An 18,764-nucleotide genomic window follows, 5' to 3' on the forward strand; every position below is an offset into this window, starting at 1 on the left:
TTAAGGATGAAACATTTCTATTTACACAGTGAAAAAGAAACAACAAAATGGGTGTATTATTTTGCTCTGATTCCAACAGGAAAAAAAACCAACCTCAAGAAAACAACCCCCCCACCCTCGTGTGGGTTACAGCTTGGAGCACAGTGCTTGCAAAAGTGCAGACACACTTAAGAGTATCCCCTACTTTAAGGCAGGTGGGAAGGCAATGGCTGAAGGCAGAGAGGAAAGCAGGCCATGTAATGAAGGCAACCAGCAATGCAGCTTTGGAATAAATCCTCCAGGTGCGTCTTTAGCAAGAAGAGCATCGAGGAGTGTGCTGGGAGTGAGCCCCGTGTGTGCCAGCTTCTGCCCACAGATGATGTGCAGCTGGAGGAAAAGCTCTGTTGATTTCTAGCAGGCAGACTGCTCAGCATCAGTCCTCTTCTGCGTAGTGCATCCTGCTGCGTGCCTTGTGCAAACCCCAAACTCTCATTGCCCTGAGGGTCATGGGGCCGCAATCCCAATGGCTTTGCTCAGCCTCTGGGAGGCTCAGGCTTATGGCTGGGTGCAGCAGGAGCAGATTTAGCAGAGTTGTCCCCAGGTTTGGCACTGAGGGAGTTCAGAGCGAGGCAGCAAGCGGTGGAGCCCCGTGCTAATGGCCTCCTGCATCTGGCAGCTGGGAAGCATACAGGGCTAGTGTGTGATGGAGAAACTGGTACTGCTCACTGGTCTGGATCATCCCGCCTCTGCAAAGGAAATGCTGACACTCACCAAAACCCCAGCCCTGCTCCCATGGCACAGACATTCCTGTGTCACCCACCCCGTCTTTATGCACCCAGAGCTCCTCAAAGAGTGTCTGGCCATGTTTCAGAGGTCAGTGGCTGAGCTGGAAGGAGCACAACAGCTGATGGGTTCGGGGCTGCTCTCCTTCATGACTTTGGGTTCCCAGAGCTAAAATAACCCTGACAACAAAACCAATCCAGCACTGGGTAATCCTTTGTTGTCCCCACATCTCCATCTTTCAGAAAGCCTTCCATTTTCTACCACAAATCACCTCCACACCTCCTTGGGATGCTCATCCCTGTAACCTCCCGCATCCCTCCTGCATCCAGCAGCATCCTCCAGGGACACCTGCCTGAGCACCAACCTGTCAATGCGGAGGCGGCACACGATTCCCAGGATGTCCACATCTCCCTTGTCCTTCAGCTGCTGGCACCCAATCCTGGTAGCAATGAAGCAGCCCGTCCGACCAATGCCTGCACTGCAGATGGACACAGCTGTGCTGAGCACCCACAGCGCCTGGACCTTAGGCCTTCTGAGCTGGGTGTGCTCCTTGGCTGCTTTGCTACCCTGATTTATCCCTATAGGGATGCAGAGGTCCCAGTCCCAGCTTTCTCAGGCTAGCCCCATTCTGCCACCACAAGTGCTTCTTGCCATACTGCTCAGCCCACCTGCAACCACTCTGGAAGCACAAAACCAGTCTGTGCCTCTGTCCTATGCTGGGGGACACCTGCTGGGGGTTTGCTGTGCCCTGGGATTTCTGCATGGAGAATGGATCATGGGTGTGAGCCCAAGCTGGGGAGCAGGGGTGAGGGCTGAGCACTTACCTGCAGTGCACAACAATGGGCCCCAAGCTGGCTGCAGCCTGCAGAGTCTCTTCCACTTTGGACACCAAGTGCAGCAGGGGCTTGGCTGACTCAGGTGTCTGCTGGTCTGGCCACGAAGGGAAGAGGATGTGTTTGATGTGGCGGCATTCACCTTCCAGCTTTTCCAGCACAGAAGAAAGAGAAATAAAGATGAGATGGGGTCAGATGGAGATGTTCCCATCCTGTGTGCCCAGCCTGTGCCCACCTCATCTGCTCTCCTCCTTGACTCATTGAGTCTTTACCAGAGACCCAGGGAGCAAGGGACACTTTTGGGTGTCTGAGTGATGTACTGAGGAGAGTTCCAGTCATGCCCAGGAGCCCCACTTAATTTCCATGCTGACACCCAAGGCTCATCCTGCACAAGTCTTGTTTCATGCAAACCTCATTGAGCAGACAGAGCTCTGCAGATTCCTCCTCCTACAGAGCCTGGGCATTTCAGGTTTCCACCAGGTGCTGAATACCCTGCTGACCCCAGGACGGGGCTTGGACCCACCTGGATGGACAGATTGCGGACCACGTACTCTGCACACTCGTTAATCCCCTGCACACGGATGGTGAAGGGGCCGTAGGTGCCTTCCTTCTCAGGCCAATAGTGGACACATTTCTGCAGGAAGAAAGCAGTATTTGTGCTCTGGGCACCCTCTGCGGTCTAAGCTATCCTTTGGACATTGCTTTTGTGAGGTCTGGAGAAGCGAGGAAGGTGGATGTGGACTGATAAAAGGGAAGATAAGGAAGGACAGATCCCGCTTCCAACACTTGCTTCCCCTGCACACTTTACCCACACCCTGCCATGTGATTTTCAGCCCCTGGGGAGCTACACCTTTGCCCATCCATGTCCTGCTAGATCCAGGTGAAAGGTGCAGGTAAACGCCCTGAGGGATGCTCCAGCAGCCAGGGAGCAATGGGGCAAAAAATAGGGCCAGGTGAGTGTGTGAGCTCCCACTGTTCCTGGAGCATGGAGCCAGCAATCCCAGCAAGGTGCAGTGCAGCCACCACACAGGGCACAGCTGCTAGTTCCCATCACCTGGATCTGTATCTGGGAGCTCCCAGAGGCTGCCCTGTTTCTTTTTATCCTATTATTCATCTAGCAAAGCACATCCAGAGCAAGTGAAGTTGATGGAGAAGAGGAGGCTTTGCTAGATGGGGTCCAAGTTGCAGCCCAGGGACTCTCCTCCAAGAAGGTGCCCTCTGAGGGCAAAGCTCAGCCCCACCTTTGATCTCACACCATCCCACTGCTGCTGTTATTCTCCCTACCCACCCCCTCCAGGTCAGGGTGCTGTAGAGCAGGGACAGCAGTACCTCCTTGCGCTCCTGGAGCTCGGTTATCATGACGATGATGGGAGATTGCTCCTGCCACACCATTCTCCAGAAGTCACTGACGGTGTTCAGCATGGGTCCCTGAGTGGCAATGTACTCCCGGGGACGTCCTGCATAGCCCTGCCGAGCACACAGCCCTTCAGGGACAGGGGGCACCTGGTCTGCACCTCAGCCCCCCAGCTCTGCTTGTCCTCTGCAGCAGAGAGCCTGACCTACACTGTCTATTTCCTCCCAAACGTGCCCTTGAAATCCTTTCACAGAGCCAGCCAGGGACTGCCAGGAGTCCTCTCCATCCTCCTAGACCAGCAAACCAGGAGCAAGCCTATGGAGTCCTGTGCACCCATGCTCCATCCAAGCACCCCCAGGTTATTGCTGTGAGGACACCAACAGTCACCTTGGGTCTGGGGACATCTATCTGGGGACCTCATTGGATGCTGGAGATAAGCCACAGTCACCCCTTTTTCTTTTTGGGGAATTGAAACAAACCCCCTGAGGGGAGAGGCAGTTTCTGGATGTGTCGGTACCAGGCTGGTGTGCTCCATTGGCACAGCTTGCTTCCTGCACATGACAACTGACTAGTGCATGGCGATGGAGAATTATCTGGGAGGGAGCGTGTTCAAGTGCTCTGCTCACTCAAAAATCACACTGCTAAATGTAAGCCAGCTTCAGCCATATTCCACAGCCTATGTCACACTCCACACACCTTATCTGGGCAGAAACCAAGAGCTCCAGCACTCCCAGCCCTGCAGTACCATGAGATATGGGACACCAAGTGCCCCCCAGCAGGCAGTGTGCTCACCGTGATGTAGTTGGCGTTGATGTAGCCGTTTTCCTCCTGGCTCCCTGCCCTCCTGAGGCACACTCGGCTCTCAGGATCTGAAAGAGGCAGTGAGAGGTGCCCTGGGATTGTCCTTCAGAGCCATGCTCTCCCACCCAGCTCCATGCCATGCTCACATCTGCCGGCACCAGCCCCCTGCATCCTTCCCGCAGTGCTTGAAGATGACCCAATTTCTCACCCTTTACACCTCCCAATTTGGATGTTTAAGGCCACATGGAGCAGGGATCAGCACAGGCTGGCCTGTGATGTGCTTTATGCCCCAAGAAGCTCCCCACAAACTGCCCCATTGCTGGGCTTACACCCCTGCAAGGCAACTGCCAGCAGCAGAACCAGCACAGCAGGGACACCAGGATACACCAGGGACACCCACAGCACACACATATCCCTGCACATGGAGGAATGTGAGACGAAGGAACGCAGTGGCACGTACTGGGGAGGATGGTTTTGTATCTGTCCTTGGAGGCGTGTCCAGGGATCTCCAGCTCCTCCGGACTGATGAAGTTGGGTGGGATTTTCTGCAGCAGGGGAGAACAACTTTGAGGAATCCCTCTTGGTGCTGCTCGTGTCTCCTCACCGGGCACAGCAGGCAGTGAGACTCTGACCCAGCATCACCAGAGCTGGCGTGAGCTCCATCCACACCCCAATGGGGTGGGACACCTCATGGATGGGAGCAGAGCTTGGCACAGGAAGGCTTTCCACCAACACAATGGAGAGCAAGTTGCTGTCAAACAGGAGATGCTCAGTGCCCCTCCACCTGCACACCCACCCTCATACCGAGAACTCCTCCTGGAGCTGTGCAAGGCTCTGGGCACGCTGTTGCAACTCCTCTGTCCTCAGCACGTGGCTGGATGTCCTCAGGAACTGCAGCGTGATGTCCCGTGGTGTGCATACGGGCTGGATGGGCTCCACGCTGCCGAGTGAGCTCATGTCCAGCACCAGCGACACGTTGGAGCCCCTCCTGCAAAGGAGGCAAAGGGTCCCCAGTGAGCCCTGACAGCTCATAGGCCAGAGAAGGGGAGTTTGGGAGGCTGTGCTTTAGGGCTGGGCAGTGCAAAGTCTGGCTGTGCTCACCTCTCCTGGAGCCGTACGTGCTTCTTCACAGAGGGACTGGGCTTGTCCGCCTTGTCCATGGTTTTGGTGGCCACCCGGGCTGTCAGGCTGCTGTTATGAGCTCTGTGGCACACTGTGCAGGCTTGGACCATGCTGCAGCAGCCACGAAGCACTTGCTCTGAAGTACGAGCAGTGGAAAAGGGGGGGCCTCAGCTGCTGAGGGAAGAAGTTGCCATCAGAGAAGTGTCTGGAAAACACAGGGCAGATGAGAGAGACACAAGGAGGCTGGTGAACCCCTCGCTGGACCAGAATGAGAAAATCCCTAAGCAGGGGAAGTGTTTTGGGTCCTCATTGCCCTGGCTCCAGCATCCGCGGGTGGCACAGAGAAAGTGCCTGTAGCACCAGGAGGAAGGAACTTTGGGTTGGATGGGTTGGGATGGCATCTCCATCTTAACATGGAGAGCAGCAGACCCCAGGGATGAGGAGCAGAGGAGGACGTTGTGAGGGTCATGGCCAGATCCTATTGTTTGGACATACTGGGATGGGGGAAATAGCCCTGGGACAGTCTCCTGCATCCCACAAGTATCAGCAAACTGTTAAGAGGAAACTGCTCTATCTGAATGGTTGAGCAAGATGTGATGGGGTGGTTTGTCTAGAGGAGGCTGCCAGGACTCCACCACCAGCAGCCCCAAGCAGCCCCTGGCAGGGAGATGGGGGTGATGCTGGTTCTTCTTCGGGTAGAGGTCCCCATGGTGAAGGCAGCAGCTCAGGGTGGCAAAGTTCCTTCTCCTCCCCAGCTTCCTCTGTGAGGAGAGATGGACCCAATGGGATGGAGATGCTGCAAGGTCAGAGCTCTCAGTAGGCACAGAGCAGGGTACCAAATGCCCTGGAGGCTCAGGGACAGCCCTGCAGAGAACTGGGCACAGATGAAGCTGGGGCTGGGGCAGGTAGGATCACAGCATGGCCATGGCTGTACAGGGTGGGAACACATCGGGGCACGAAATGAAGCACTCAGGGTCAAATCCTGGCTGATCCCACATCTGTCCTCCATGGGCACCCCTCATAGCTGGGAGCGGCAGGCCGGGACCCCAGTATCACCCAGGAAACACCTGGGAGAGGCCCCAGCCGAGCTGAAGTCACTCAGGAGGACCCTGGGATGAGCTGCTGCTTTTGGCATCTGTCCCAAGAGCATCCCATGTCCCCACAGCCCACCTCCCTGCCAGCATCCCCGTAGGGTGGCACCTGAACTGCCTGCAGCGAGCACATGTGCCAGGGCCTGGTGCTGCTGCGGGGTTCCCCTCTCCAAAGGGACCCTCACGGCCGTGCCCGCAGCCCGGGGGTGCCTACCTGCTGCCCCAAGGCATGGGCTCCGTCCCGGCACGGGGCCACGGGCGCTGTGCACGTCGGTCTGAAGCCGGGGGTTTGAAAGTGTTCAGGAAGCTGCTTATCAAAGGAGCTGCTGCCTCTGCCGCTTCCTCTCCTCTCCCTCCTTCTCCCCCACCCTGCCTGCCGCCCACACACAAACCGGCCACATCGCAGCAGCTCGGCTCTGCTGGGCAGCCTGCAGCCCCAGCCATGCAAAGCACCCTCATGTGGACGGACATGGCCCTGCCGCCCCCTGACCCCGGGGCTCCTCCGTGGGCATCGCCACTCTGGGCACTCTGTGCCCATCTGCAGCCCAGCGTGGAGAGATGGGAGGGAGCTGCACGGTGGGTTTGAGCGCGTCCTCGTGTCACACCCCACCCCACAGGGAGCCACGGCACGGCCCCGACCTTTGCCAACTCACTGCATCCCCCCCCATCCCACAGCACTCCCAGCTATGGGGAGTGAAATGCTGCTTTGTTCACATATCAACATGCTCAGCAGCCACATCGGCGCCATCACACGCTGTCTGCAGGTCAGGGAACATCTGGGGGGCTTTTCAGGGAGGGTACAGCTCAAGTCTGCCCTTGGGGCACTGCACATCCTTCCTGCGATGCCCGTTGATGCTCACTGCCTCCCACCGTGTCCCTGTTGCTCTTCCTGTTTGTTGCTGCCCCGGCTCCGTGCACAGACACCGCATGCCCCGCTTCCTTCCTCTCCTGCCCCCACCCTGCAGCATCTCCTGCTGCTCCCCCTGCTCTGGGACGCAGTGGCCCCGCTGCCATCTGCCTCTGCCACCCCAGTCATGCTGCCTCAGGCCACTCCACATCCAGGGGATTGGAGCTGCCCAGTCCCATTGCTTGGTGCAGCATACAAGGGCCACCACTACCTGTGTCTCATGAACAGGCAATAGGATCCCAGCAGCCTCTGCAGGCACGGGGACAGACCGAGGAACTGACCCATCCTTTCACCCTTCCAGAGTGAAAGAACTCAGCTGGAGGGGACTAAAGGCATCCCGATGTGGACAAGGAACAGCACTACCCTTCCCTCCAACTCTCCATCCTTCCATGTCAGAGCATGGGACAGCCACCAGCCCTATAGGAAGGAGCTGTTGGGGCTGGGGGACCTGCAGGAGGATTGGGTGGAGCTGGGTGGGGATGAAGGGTAAAGGATGGAGGATGGAGGATGGGGTGGGCCACATGAGGTCACAGCTGTGCCTTGTACCATCCTGTCTCCCTGCCTCACACGGGAATGCTGCTGCATGGTCCATCTCCTGACTCACTCCTGCCCCTGCCCCTGCCCCTGGAACATGCCACCCTTACTGCATCTCCAGTGCACAGCAGTGAGCAACATGGGTAACAATTCACACCATTCCAACGTTCTCCTTCACTCCTGCTCTGATGCAAACCCATAGCACTCACCAAGGGTTATTGAGATCCTGCTGTCACGCAGCAAAGGCAGATTAAGGCCAGAGGGGCTAAGGGGTGTTTGCTTCCAGGAGCTGGGGATGAAGCCTGGAGTTGAGATGAGGAATGGTGATGGGGGCTACTGATTGAAGATCCCAAAGGAAAGGGATGAGGCTGTTACCGCATCACCACCTCTGGTGAGGTGCTCAGTGTGCCAGGAGTGAGTTAGGGTCAGAGTTAGGGTCAGGGTTGGGGTTAGGGTTAGACTATCCTTTCCAGATAGCTGTACCAGTGCATTAGGGTCATGGGTTGGGACTGACATCTCTGCCCCCAAACCTGAGCACAAACCCTGCCCCACACCCCCCAGCCCCACTCTGAGCAGCACCATGGCCCCAGAGTCACCACTGTGGGTCACTGTGCAGTCACTGCTCCACAACCCGAAGTTCTGATGGTGCCCCACATCCACGCTCCCCCAGGGTCACCCACTGCAGCATGCTCTGCTCTCACCAGGCCTCCATCGTCTTTGGGTCTGGTGCTCACGCAGGGCTCCTGCTGACACAGTTTGGAGCTCAGGATGTCCTGCAGGCTTTTGGAAATGTTCCCATCTCCTTTCTGCCGAAACATCATCCCTCATGAGTGTGAAGGTGAAGCGTCCGCCTCAGCATCCAGCAGCCTCTGTTGGCAGGGCTGCTCATCTCCCAGCAGGTTCACGGAGGGTTGTGCCATCACCCCGAGCATCCCGCAGAGCCAGCACAGGAGGTGCGAGCAGCCCGGGCGCAGCGCAGCACGGAGGGGCTCAGCATCGCACCCGGCAGCTCAGCCAAGCACTCTGCAGATTGCTTTTCCTGGAGCAGCTTCCTCTGCGTGAGCGCATTCCCAAGGACACCCCCAGGCTTTCAGCACCGTGCAGACGGCCCCGCTGGGTGCACGGAGCTCCCGGTGCTGCTCCACTCCCAGCCCGGACCCCCGCACATGCCCTGCATGGGGCTGCTGCTGGGGACGGAGGGGTGGGAGCGGCGTGTGACCTTCCCACTGCTTGCAGGGACGCAGTCTGCCGGTGCAGGCTTTGCTCCTGCCGCTGCCCGGCTCTGTCTGGAAGTGCTGGTTAATTTTTTTAAGGTATCTGCAGCTGAACTTGCCAACCCGGCACTACTGCTGCTCTCCTCAAGGAGAAGTAAGAGGACGGCTTTTGGCATGGATTTCTTCTTCGCTGTTTGTTTTTCCTTCTGAGCAGAACTACTTTTTGTTTCCTATGTCTCTTGCAAACAAGCCGAGCTGCCCTCCGATTTGCAAAGGGAGAGCAGAGGTAAAGCAGTGCCCATCATTGCCGTGTGCTTGGGGCTGGCAGCGATGCAGCTGGAGCTACCTGGGGTTAATAGGGCTGCGTGGGCACAGGGCAGCCCCTGGAGAGGCGTCCTCCTGCTGTGGAGTTGCCTTATTCCCAGCAGTGATGTTTGGATATGGGCACCTTATTGTGCACCTTATGCACCCCTTGGTGCAGCCCGCGGGGGGCAAAGAGCGTGGTGACCTCTGAGCGGGTGCAGAGGCCGTTATCAATAACAGGAAACAAAGTTGTCAGGAGGGGCAGAAAGGAGAGAGAGACCCAGAGAGAAAGGAAGCGGTTAGAAGCAGCCACTTCCATTTTTGCTGCGCCCACGCACCGCTGGGCTGGGGGAGCAGTGCTGGCTTTCCACAGGTCTATCTGGCCTGGGATCAGCAGTGAGCTGCTCACAAAGAGCACACAGAGCCCCTCCAACCCCACCGTAACAGCAGGAGAGAAAAAAGCAAACAGGGGGCAGTTAAAAATAGCCAACGTCCGGTGGTGAGAGGTGCAGCGAGCCAAGCAGATGCTGACTTTGGCAGTCCATGGGGGTTCAGCTTCTGAACCTGGCTGAAACACGGCGTGTGTGTGACACTGAGTGCACACCGAGCCCGGTGTGAGCCCTGCAGGTCAGAGCTGTGGATCTGGTGCGGCTCAGAGCAGCAGGGAATTGCCTGCAGCTTCTGCAGGAAGCCGTGCCTGTGGGCATGAGGGGCTGCCCAGCAAACCAGTGCCATTGGGTGGAGGTGACCCCAGAGTGCAGCCCCTCCGGCTCTCGGCTGCTGACGTGTCCTTCCCTCCAAGCAAATGGTTGCACAACTCACCCCAGTGCCTCTTCCTCTTTTCTTGGGCAAGCTGAGCAGCCGGGTCCCAATGGATCTTTCAATTAAGGCCATGTTTTCCAGATCTTTGCACTCTGTTCTCTCTTTTAAAGTGACAGACTATGAGTAGGCCAGCATTGGTGAGGCTGCACTTGAAGTGCTGAGGTGGTCAAAGAACTGGAACATCTCCTCTGTGAGGAAAGGCTGAGAGAGCTGGGGCTGCTCCAGCTGGAGCAGAAGAGTCTCAGGATCCCATCCATGGCCATAAATGCCTGTAGAGAAGGGCAGAGAGATAGAGCCCAGCAGCAGGGCAGGGGGAACTGGGTGCTAATGAGAGCCCAGGAGGGTCCCTGTGACCATCAGGAGCATTGCAAAGGGACCAGACAGGCTGTGGGGTTCCCTCCTCAGGCATCTTCAAACCCACCTGGACATGGGGCTGTGCACCAGCTGTGGGTGTCTGTGCTGGATGGGGCTCTGAGCACCTAACTGAGGTGTAGGTGTGCCTGTTGATCGTAGGGAGTTGGACCAGATGGGCTTTAAAGACCCGTTACAACTCAAATGATTCTCTGATTCTGTGATCCTGCCTCATAGGGCACACCCTAAAGGCAGACCCTGCATGCAGACAGTGGGCATTGTGTGAGATAAATGGCACTTGCAAAGGAGGCAAATTCCCAAAGTTCAAGTCCTCAGTCCTACGCTTTGGCCTTGGGGTGCCAGCACCCAGCCTGGCAGGCTGTCACCCTACAGCACATCCCAGAGGAGCTCCCTGCATTGCTGTGCACTGCAGGGGCTCAACAAGGATGTGCTGATGCAGCCAGAGGGCAGCAATGCTGCGAATGCGTGGGCTGCAGCGTGCAGCTCCTCCAGCACACAGCCCAGACGTGTCTGCCATTACGTGGGCCTGGCACTGTGATGTTTGTGAGTGCCCTCCTATGTGGGGTATTCTGTGGTTCTGTGATCATGTGAGTCTATGATTCTGTGATTCTATGCTTCTGTGAGTTGGTGCTTCCATGATTTTATCATTCTGTGATTGGATGATTCTTTGGGCTGGCCCAACATGGACAACATCCCGCTGCTTCCGAAGCCATGAGTGCTCCCAGGAGACCCCAAACAAAGAGGGGGTAGAAATGGGCACAAATATCTGCCCAGCTCTCCATCCCAACCCCAGCCAGTTTTGTGATGCTGTCAGGGTCATGGATGCAGGACAGACCATGAGGGGTCCCCTGTTGCAGTGACAGCCATCCCACGTGTTGGTGTCCCCTCTGCCTGTCCCCTCTCCAGGGCTTGGGCTGTCCCCATGCATGGATGCTTACAGCCTGGCTTTCAGCGCAGACTCTCTGCCAACAGCCTTATTTTGTTCATGATGCTCAGCAGAAGAGGGGGAAGAGGATGTTTGTCAGCCAAACAGATATCTGTGCCTGTCCCTGTAGGGGGCAGAGGGAAGGGCAGAGGAAGAAGCAGTGGGGATGAAGGGGCTGTGCATGGGGGTCAGAGGGCAGTGGGATGTAGGGGTGTTGGGGAGCAATGCTACCATGCAGATGACCTCAAATGCATGCACTGCTGCTTGGGACCCCAACACATTTCTGCCTCACCTGCTGACCTTGCAGCCTTGTAGGTCCAAAGCTGGGGTTAGCCAAGGCAGCACCATGCTCATGACACACTTTCATCCCAGAGAGAAGAGCCCAATGCAGTCTGCTGCTACAGGTCTCTGCTGCAGCTCTTGCTGATCCAGGAGCTCTTTCTGTGCTGTCAGAAGCAGCTTGTCTCCCCAGTGAGGGCACACTGCAGGGCAGAGGTCTGCGTGGACAAGTCCTCTGCCCCAGTGGAGCTGGAGGAGCTGCTTGGAAAACAGGAAACCATCTGACCAGGAAAAAGCAGCGAGACGCTCCCTTACTCCGCAGTCTTTGTTGTTTTAGGCTCTCCCAGCCAAGCAGACCAGCTGATCACACTGAGTCCTGGAGCAGCTCTGGACTCACAGCCGCAATGCCCACAAGACAGGCATGACAGTGTGGCTTTGTGGCCCAGATACCAAACCCCCTGCTCATGTGTGCCTCCCTCATTACCAGCGTCCAGCCCGCTGCCCTCCTTCCCCTTCAGCAGCACAGCAGCTCTGTGCTGCCCCATGCACAGAGGGTAAATTGAAGCAGGGCAGCTGTGTCAGCTCAGAGGTGAGAATTGCTCTTGCCAGAGCTAAGAACAGGGCTCAGATCTCCGTCATAGCATCTGGAATATCTCTAATGGAACCTCCATACCCCTACAGCAGTCTTAGATTCATAGAATGGTTTGAGTTGGAAGGGACCCTTAAAGGTCATCAGGTCCAACTCCCTGTGATGAACAGAGACACCCACAGCATCTGATGGTTGATCAGACCCAAGGTCAACTCAATGGACACGTCCCTGGGGCCATGAAATCAGAGTGGAGCTCCGCATTGCTCTGCAGGACCCCATGGATCGTCCCATCAGCCAGAGCTGAGCAGCTCAGACTGAAGGAACAAGGACTACAGAGGGCTCTGGGAGGAGGCAGCCAGCAGGCAATGGTGGTTGTACATCCCTCTGCCAATACTTCACCCCTGCCCCAGAATTGCTGCACCCAGCGGGGATAAGGCAGAGCTGCCAGCAAACCCTTCAGCAATCGCCAGCACCATGTCCAAGAAACAACCCAAAAAGCAGCAGCTGGGGAGAGCAGTGTGCCTCTGCCTGTGGGGTGGGTGCTGTGTTGGATGGAGTGAGAATATTGGCAGCGCAGTGCGGCGGTTGTGCAGCCATTGCTGCTAGAGAGAGGAGGGAAAGCAGCCAGGGAACAAGATAGGACGTCGCCCTGCCTTTGCCCTGAGCTGCTCCTGCCTGCAGGCACAGAGGATGGGGAGGGTCTGTGTTTACTCCTGCAAAAAGAAAAAAGAAAAGATAGACCTTTCTCCCCAAACCAAACCCTTCTGTGTGCAAATACAGCCGCCCTTCAAGTTTGTTCAGACACAGGAAGCTTGGAACCAAAGGCCAGGGATGGTTTCATTTTGAGGTGAGCTTTTCAGTTCATGGCGCTGTTTGGAAGCTGAGCTGCTTTCCGAATTTGGAGCTTGTGTTTTTTGCAAGCTGCAGTGGTGTCCAAAGCTTCCCTGCTTCCCTCCCATGCAGACGGGCTGCTTTGGATGGAGCTGGTGCTGCTGGCCCTCTCCTTTTTCTCTGCAGAGATTTTGCCAAGCTGGGGGTGGAAGAAACTCACTGCTCCTGCATGGGGCTAAGCCAGGTGGACCTGCTGGTGAAGAGCCCTGAGACATGAGCTGCAGGTGGTGCATTTGGCTGTGTCCTCGTGCTCAGGGCTCTCACATCTCCTCCTGCTGCATCCACTGAGGTGACAGAAGGGTCCTTGGGAGCTGCTCCCATGGGCATGGCTTTCCTCCAAACCACTGCCAGGAGCCCAGAGCCTGTGGTGAGGACGTGGCAGTGCCTTCCTGGGATGCTCTGGGACCTCCCCAGCCAACATTCTGACCCTCCTTCTTCCGCATCTCCTTGAAGAGGAGCAATGAGGCAGTGAGGGGCTCTCACTCCAGGCTCTGATGGCACTCAGGGCAGTGAACTGAAGCTCATCACAGCCCACAGATATCTCCAGGGATGGAGCATGAGTTTGGATGCCCGTGCTGGCTGCACTGTGGCCTCAGAGCCCTCCCTGTCCCCCTGCAATGGCAACACAACGGGATGCTTACTGTCTGCAAAGGTCCCATCACAGCATCTGCCCACCACCGATGGTGCTCATGGTGCAGGGGGCTGTGAGCCATGCCCAGCCCTCACCTGCAGCACTGCCCTCCCTGTGGTGCAGCCCCCTGAGCTGTGGGGCTGCCAGACACATCTCCATGGCACTGATCCCATTCCCATGGCATCCCGCAGCCGCAGGGCCAGCCCAGGCGGGCCTGCCCATGGACCAGCCCAGACTTGAGCGTCAGAGCTGTGCACACGCGGGAGCAAACAGTGAGTGGGAGAGCACCAAGGCAGCGCCGTGCACGGGGACGGGATGAGGAGCACAGCAGGGACATCCAGCAGCACAGGTACCGGGGTCACTCCTCTCCCCATCTCCTTGCCCACATGAAGCCAGGATGCACGCGGTGGGAATGGAGTGTGAATGCTCCCACACTAAATGGCACAGCGCGGGCAAAACTCTTGCCCTGGGGTGGGCTGCAGTGGATGGGGGAGCTCCTGTAGGTGTGCCGGTGATGTTACATGAGGGCCTTGGGTTCCCTGCATGTCTAGTGCAGGGCTCCGGGAGCTGCTCACAGCATTGCCAGAAGCACATTCCTGGATCTGTGGGTGCAGTTATCCTGGCAGCACAGTGTAGCTTCAGCATCAGCCTGCATACTGTGCATTGCCCGCCAGCACTGCTTCCCAGGGTGGGAGCAGAGCCCAGTGGGGTCACTGGCGATGGCCTGAAGGCTTTTAGAGGTGCTGCCCTTGGTGCAGGCTGCTCCAAGCCCTCCCTTTGCTGTGTCTCTTGCTTCAACCAGGGGAAGGGGACTGAGCCTGTTCAGCCTCTGCAGAGTCACCCACACCCCAGGAGGGCAAAGCAGGTCTGCCCGGCTCTGCCAGCTTGCTGGGTGTGCTCTGAGTCACCCGCAGCTCTGCTCTTCCCAGCTGGGTTGATGCTCGCAGGCATCCCAGGTGCTGCTGCCAGGTCCTTTCTGTCACCAGCAGCAGTCAGGGGGTGCAGAGCATTGCCTTATGCGGGACTTGCTTCCATCCCCCTCGGCTTCCTGGTGTCCTCATGCCCAGCTCTGGGCACAGCTCTGCCCTGCAAAATGGGAAGAGCTCCAGTGCTGGAAGGTGTGGAGCAGAAGGCAGAGCTCAGGCAGATTTCAGCATGGAAATCATCAAACACCTGCAAGGGGTTGGAGTGAGGGCATCGTGGGGCTGTGGAGCTCAGGGTCCCGGCCCTTCAGCGTGTGAACCTCACAGAGAGAGAGATCCCAACAGTACCTGCATCCCCTGCAGGGATGCACCCTGTTCCCCTTGTTCCTCCCTTGCAGCACTAGGCAGTGCTCAGTGTTTGCAGTTGGCAGCAGGGAGAAATCATGGCCTGGGGCAGCCCACGGTGCTCATGGGCATGAGGAGAGACTGACTGGGAGCTGGGAGCTGAGGGACACTGCTGTGGGCTGGAGGCAGGGAAGGAGCCCCAGAGCTGCTCCTAGCCTGGTTGCTGTGGCACCAGTGTCTGTACCATGGGGTGATGCAGAGTGCCAGGGATGAGCTCTGTGCCACCAGCACCATTCCCAGGGCACAAAGGGCACAGAATGTAAAGGGCTCCAGCATTCCAGTGCTCATGGTCTGCTGGGCATCCACCCTCCCCCTACGCCTTGCGGTAGCCTTTGCTGCTTCATGGAAAATGTGATGACTCGGCAGCCCCCAGTGTTTCCAGGCCTGCTTCCAGCCACTGGGTGGAGAAACCTTCTGCAGTTGTTTTTGGGTCTGGAATAGCTAAAGGCTTCACCATCGGGGGGAACCGCATGGGGGCTCTGGCATCCCCAGCTGACGGTGTCTTCCCCTGCATCCCCGCTGCGGTGGCACAGAGGCATTGGGGTGGCCACACAGAAGGCAGTGCTGGCTCATAATGAGCAGCTTATCCATTAGCATGAGAAGCTGCTGAGCCCCGTGGCGCCGGGAATAGAGCTTGGATTTGGCTCCTGGCAGCACTCTGGGCTGGTCTGCACCACAGGCACAGCCCTGAGCTGAAGTTGCTGGGGGTGGGATGGATGTGTCCCCGAGGCCAGCAGGGTGCCAGCTCTGCTTGCCCTATGCAAGAAGGGTGCTGGCAGCCAGGAAGGGTTTTCACCTCAGCAATGGAAGCACTGATTTGAGCAGCCCTCAAATCTGTTCCAGGGGTGTGTGAAACAAGGATGGAGGGTCTGGATGGGCACAGTGAGTGCAGGTGGGCCCAGCTGAGCTCCCAGGGCAATCTTAGGGCTGGCAGCTTCCAGGACTTCCAGGGAAAGGGGCTGTTTTCTGGCTGGCCCAGAGCTCTCTGGTTTGCTTGGAAGCTAAATGAGCCCCACCTCGAGTCTGCAGCCCAGGAAAATCTCCCATCTGTGCCACTGCTGGGCACACCAGCTCCTGTCACCCACAATGAGAGATGCATGATCTCTTTTCAGGGTCCTCCATCCCCAGCTCTCCGGATCAGAGCTCCCATCAAGCTGAGCTCTCCATCCAAACCCCCTCCACCAGCTGCCAGCTCCTCCACTTAATCCCTGCCCTCCCTGCATCCCCTGCCTCCCTCCAGGTCCACCCTGAGGAAGCAGCCCTGTGTCCCCAGCCATGCTGTGGAGTCACTCTGTGAGGCCCAATGTCAGGGTGTGTGGGAAGATAGAATCAGCCAAAGCCACTTTGCAACTGCATCTGGTCCAGCTATAGCCTCCAGGCTCCCTACCTGGGCCCCCGGGTAATCCTAGCCATGCATTGCTGTAGTGGGGAGCTCCAGCCCCCTCCCAGCTGGCTGCAGACATCCAGCACTGGAAAGGGGCCTTGGAAAACAGCCCCCCTGCCCACTGTCAGCACCAAAGTTTCTGCCTCAGTTTCTGGAAGGGGATTCCCACCCCCTGCAAGTGGCTGGGAGACACAATGACAGCCCCTGTGGGCATCTGCCCTGTACTCAGCTACTGACAGATGTAGAAGTGCTGACCCAGCTCCTCAGCATCAGGATGGGTATCCCCAGCTGTGCTGACCCATGTCGGCAATGTGACTTGATGGGTTTCCCCTGATGCTAATGTACGGCGGTCCCGAATATCTACTGGAGGTCCCTAAGAGCTTTTAACCACTTGAGCAGATGCATCACTTGCATGTTTGGCATTCAGACCTCTCCTGAGCTGTCTGTATTAGCTTGCCCATGCTAAAGCAAGAGGACTCTCGTCATCCTCTTTGCTATCCCCCATGTAAGGAGAAGGGGGCTCCCTTTGTCATGCTTTGCCCCCTCTCCTGGGCGGCCCCAATGGCTCTCAGTATATCTCAGTGCAGGACATCTGGGAACATCTACCTGCTTTGCTCCCGGTTACTGACAGCTTCCCCACATCTTTGCCCAAGCACAGGGGAACGATCTTGTTCTCCTGGGCCCCACCTGACAAGACTCCAACTCTCTGGGGGAGGGAATCTTCTGTCCTGGGGCCATGTAGGGAACGTGCCCCACAGGATCACATCCTGACAGCTCAGGCAGCTGACAGCAATAGGCACAGCCTGAATAGCTGCTGCTGGTGACCACGCTGCTACTGGGACAGACTCCCACGGCCACACAGGCACTGCTGAGATTCTTCCAGCACTATCCCAGATCTCTGGCGCTGATGTGAAGCCAATAGCATCTCTGCTCTGAATAAGAGCTGGCACACGGCCACGCGTTGCACAGACACAGCCCTGCATCACACAAAGCACAGCCATGCACACAGCCGGGGGCAGATCCAGCAGATGTGAGCACGAGGGCACAGCTCAGACCCTCAGACAGGCAAAGTGTGCTGCAGGCATCTTCACGCCCATGCGATGCAGCACACAGAGCTCTCAGTGTGTGCAACCCCCCAGCTCTGATCTCTGTGCCACGTGCATCACATGGAGCCACATGTCCCCCGCATAGCACACCCAAAGCTTCCCTCCTCCATTTGCACTCTGATTCCGCAAATCACTGCACAGAAATGCGCGCACACGCGGCTAAAGGCTTCACGCAGCGCAGAACCCCACGCACCCACGCGTGTGCCAGTGCCCCCCCCCCAGCACCGGGGCTGCGCTCCCTCCCCTCGCTGAGGGCCGGTTCGGGCACTCCCTCCCAGCTCGGAGCCGCCATCCATCCCGTCCTGTCTCCTCCCCTCTCCGCACCAAATCCCACAACCCTGCAGCTCTCCTTCTGATGGCCAACCCGCGCTGCGGCCGCGCAGGGCCCCCCCCGACAGCCCCCAAACGAGCCGCTCCCTGCCCGCACAGCACGGGGACAGCTGCAGCGTCACCGCAGAGGGACGCGGAGCCACGGGAACAATAGCAAATGCGCGCAGCGAGGGGCACACGGCAGCTTTGGACTTCTCCCAGCCCAGGGACGGCTGGCACGGCTGACGGGCAGCGCGCTGGCGTGCATCGCTCATCCCCACTGATGTCACCCCGTCGCTTGGGGAGCGAGCGGGGATGCGCGCTGAGCTGGGATATGGGGCTGCGTGGGGACAGGCGCTGCTGACGAGCCCCCACCCCAACGTGTCACCCCTCTGATCCGCAGCCCCGCTCCCCATGAGGCCACCGCTTCTGCCGCTGCTCGTCCTGTGGGTGCCGCGGTTCCTGGGGACCCTGGCGGAGGTAAGCCCGCATCTCTCGGGTCCCCCCATCTGTCCACGTCTGGCTCGGGGCGTGCTGGCGGTGGGGCTCGCATAGTCCTACCCCGCTGAGGAATGACGGCATCGTTCTGGGCTGCCTCTCCAGCCGTGCAGCTGCACCGAATTAGCGGCGTTAGCAATTACAAACTGGCGCTTTGCTCCGCTCTCCCCCACCCCTCGCCGTGCCATCCTCTCCCGGTGTTTCTGCTGCCGTTGCTGCCAGGCTCCCCTCGGGGGTCCCAAGCTCCTCTGCTCCCCTCTGTGTAACACAACCCCCAAAACCACCGTACATGGGTTGGGAGGAAGCCAGAAATGAATCATCCCACAGAGAAATGGGGGAAATCACTAATGAGTACTGCTCTTGTTGCGGGACAGGGAGTAGGCAGAGGTTTCCTTTAATGTGGGGGAACTGTCCCCAGCTTAAAGCAGGGCACACCCTGCTCACCAGCAGGCTGTGGGGGTTGGGTGTCCTGCCAACACGCATCCTGCAGTCCTCATGTTCTTACTTTGCAGCTGGGCTGAGATCTGTGGTCCCTCCAACCACCCACTGTTATGGAGAAGGGGCACTGAGAGTGCATGTCCAGAGCTCCCTCCCTGCTCACATCCACCCGCTGTGCCCTGGCCGTGCTGGTGGGATGCCCACACTCTGCAGGGCACAGCTCCATTTGGGTCAGTGGGCCCAGGAGCTGCACTAAGGGTTGGGGCAGCCC

The 18,764-nt window shown here is 58.0% G+C and overlaps 2 protein-coding genes across 6 annotated transcripts in view; one reads left to right on the forward strand and one right to left on the reverse strand.

Moving 5' to 3' along the window:
- Positions 1–15,971, reverse strand: PTPN7 (protein tyrosine phosphatase non-receptor type 7). 4 transcript variants are annotated; one of them, XM_015884813.2, is made up of 10 exons: positions 8,106–15,971; positions 4,852–5,077; positions 4,555–4,738; positions 4,211–4,295; positions 3,742–3,818; positions 2,925–3,062; positions 2,119–2,229; positions 1,587–1,744; positions 1,127–1,240; positions 1–725 (listed from the first exon to the last, which is right to left on the reverse strand). In XM_015884813.2, exons 2-10 carry the CDS (start codon positions 4,980–4,982, stop codon positions 632–634), a joined length of 1,092 nt encoding a protein of 363 aa, XP_015740299.1. In that variant the 5' UTR covers positions 4,983–5,077; positions 8,106–15,971; the 3' UTR covers positions 1–631. The 4 variants fall into 4 exon arrangements, with proteins under 4 accessions (XP_015740299.1, XP_032305194.1, XP_015740300.1 ...); XM_032449303.1 differs by having other exon boundaries at positions 4,852–5,043; positions 6,178–15,971; XM_015884814.2 differs by having other exon boundaries at positions 4,852–5,046; positions 6,178–15,971.
- Positions 13,715–18,764, forward strand: part of LOC107324632 (receptor-type tyrosine-protein phosphatase V-like) — a 27,875-nt gene continuing 22,825 nt past the window's right edge. For both annotated transcript variants that reach the window (XM_032449286.1, XM_032449287.1), the window contains exons 1-2: positions 13,715–13,779; positions 17,961–18,037. In XM_032449286.1, the coding sequence (XP_032305177.1) occupies positions 13,746–13,779; positions 17,961–18,037 (111 nt within the window). In that variant the 5' untranslated portion in view covers positions 13,715–13,745. The remainder of the gene's footprint in view (positions 13,780–17,960; positions 18,038–18,764) is intronic.

The sequence above is a fragment of the Coturnix japonica genome, chromosome 26 (assembly GCF_001577835.2).
Source record: "Coturnix japonica isolate 7356 chromosome 26, Coturnix japonica 2.1, whole genome shotgun sequence".
In the NCBI taxonomy this organism is placed as follows: Eukaryota; Metazoa; Chordata; class Aves; order Galliformes; family Phasianidae; genus Coturnix; species Coturnix japonica.